The sequence below is a fragment of the Herpailurus yagouaroundi genome, unplaced genomic scaffold (genome assembly GCF_014898765.1).
Source record: "Herpailurus yagouaroundi ecotype Mexico unplaced genomic scaffold, PumYag 187, whole genome shotgun sequence".
Classification (NCBI taxonomy): domain Eukaryota; kingdom Metazoa; phylum Chordata; class Mammalia; order Carnivora; family Felidae; genus Herpailurus; species Herpailurus yagouaroundi.
This window is the reverse complement of record NW_024412418.1, coordinates 2,381,384-2,383,872: the sequence shown is the minus strand read 5'-3', so window position 1 is coordinate 2,383,872 and position 2,489 is coordinate 2,381,384. Positions and strand designations below refer to the sequence as shown.

The 2,489-nt window shown below is 42.9% G+C and overlaps 1 protein-coding gene across 1 annotated transcript; it reads right to left on the bottom strand.

The window, feature by feature from the left end:
* Nucleotides 1-886: 886 nt before the first annotated feature.
* LOC121043766 (olfactory receptor 5A1-like) lies at nucleotides 887-2,286 on the bottom strand. The gene has a single exon (XM_040495763.1). The coding sequence runs from the start codon at nucleotides 1,847-1,849 to the stop codon at nucleotides 887-889; it is 963 nt and encodes a 320-aa protein (XP_040351697.1). The 5' UTR covers nucleotides 1,850-2,286.
* Between the last annotated feature and the right edge of the window lie 203 nt (nucleotides 2,287-2,489).

Here is a 2,489-nt window from a genome sequence, read left to right as displayed (position 1 = left end):
ATGTTTGGTTTTTGCTTACTGTGACTTCCCAACTTTGGATCTGCTGATTTGGGCTCCTATTTCTGGCCCAGTGGACTTCATGACCCCACACATGTGACCACTGGCTCATCTCAGACATAGTTTATAGGTATCCTATTTTCTCTTGGCTCTGAACAGTCATTGATGGACACAACTATTTAGGGCTCTCAGGTTCCTAAACCAGAGTCAGACTTCCTGTTCAGTATCAACCATTGGATAGGTACAAATCAAGGGCAAGGGGAACAGAAAATTTGTCCCAAGTAATGAATGGATTGGTATGAGCAGTGTTATATTGTAAAGAGGTCTGTGGTGGATGCTTGTGGTCCTGGAATTATGATCTAACCAGCTCTAAGGTATGGCATTCTGGACCCGGCATCTGATGTCATAAAGCTAAAGAATGTCATCAAAAAGCATATTTATTTTCTATTGCAAGTGACCTAAATTGAAACCATATCAGTCCATGACAAGAAAGGTAAAGGGAAGAAAAACCCTTGTTGAGCCTAATTGTGCAACAGACATGTAGGTTGGGGATCTTGCTTGACATAACTTCTTTAATTTATTACTTACATTCTGTGACCCATTTATTATAATGCCTATTTACATATAGCAAAACTTGATTTTTTTTAGCAAACTTGTTTTAAGTCTATTTATTTATTTTTGAGAGAGAGAAAGAGTGAGCTTGAGTGGGGGAGAAACAGAGAGAGAGAGAGAGAGAGAGAGAGAGAATCCCAAGCAGGCTCTGTGCTGACAGAGCCAAATGTGGGGCTTGTACTCACATGATTGTGAGATCATGACCTGAGCTGAAACCAAGAGTTGGATGCTTAACCAACTGAGCCACCCAGGTGCCCCAATTTAAGTTTTTTTTAACTTAGAGAACCATAAGACACAGAGGGAACATCTGCTTCTTCTGGTTCTTGAGTTTTTTCAATGCATCTTTGATCTCCTTGTTTCGCAAACTGTATATGATGGGATTCAGCATGGGAATCACAGCTCCATAGAGCATGGACACCACCTTCTCTTGGTCCTGTAAGTAGCCAGCACTAGAATGGAGATATGAGAAGAGACCAGAGCCATAGAAGAGAATCACTGTGGTCAGATGAGAGGCACAGGTGTTGAAAGCCTTCAACCGCCCTTGGGTTGAATGGATCTTCATGACAGCAGCAATGATGTAGCAATAGGACACCAGGACAACAAGAGCTGATGTCCCACCAACTGCACACACAACAAGAAAGTTCACTACCTGGCTGAGGAAGGTACTAGAACAAGACAAGACTAGCAGAGGTGGCAGGTCACAGAAAAAGTGTTTAATGACTCGTGGCCCACAGAAATACAGCTGGAATATGGAGCTGGTTTGGACCAATCCCGTGAGGAACCCTCCAGTGTATGCTGTAATGACCATCCCCACACACATGGTGGGTGACATGAAGGCTGCGTAGAACAGAGGGGTGGAAATAGCAGCATAGCGGTCATATGCCATGGCCGCCAGGAGACAGCATTCAGTGGCCCCCATGCTGATGAAGAAGAAAAACTGAGTAGCACATCCCACAAAGGAGATGGTCTTCTGCTGCTTGAAGAAGTCACAGAGCATCTTGGGGGTGATGGAGGACGTGTATGAGATGTCAACAAAGGACAAGTTTCCAAGGAAGAAATACATGGGGGAGTGCAGGCATGACTCCATCCTGATCAAGACAACAAGGCCCAGGTTCCAAGTCAGAGTCACAGAATAGATCCCCAGAAACAACACAAAGAGGAAAGCCTGAAGCTCTGGCTGCTCTGAAAATCCCAAAAGGATGAAGTCGGTTGTTATGTTGATGTTCCTTCCCACGGCCATGTATCTTCTCTTTGCTGCCCGCAGGCCCCAAAATGAGATTCCTGGGGAGTGAAAATCCAGATGAAGAAACCACTTTGTTCTGTCACGGAATCATAGACTCCCTGAGTCACAAGAGACGCTGGAAAGTAGGTGTTCTACCTCTTTCCAACATCAAATCCCCCTTTACAGCATGTACTGGGTCTTTTGTGGAGATCATTATCATCCTAATCTGATGCACTGTTCATGCAAAACTGACAGGCCCAGACTAGACTGGCAATTTTGCATTATCTGGATCACCACCTTCATTGTCAATGTCGCCACTTTACTGAAGGAAGTTATTAATACAACTTGCACCAAATATTCCTTTTTTCCCACTTGTTTCCAAGCATTGTGGTTGGATTCTTGGGCCACTCAGAAAAAAGATTTTTTCTTTTTTTTAATAAAATAAATATGTCAGAAATTGAAATACCTAGAGAGGCAATTCTGTGTTTCTTATCATCATAGTTTGTTCTGACCAGATTTTATGAGGTCAAGGTGTTTTTTCTCCTTTAATCAGTGGAATGAAGCACATAGAGGTGTAAAACACTGGCATCCCCTTTAGAGATTAAAGAAAGGAGTTAAAAATAAAAGTTCAACACTGAATTGCCAGTGTTCATTCTGT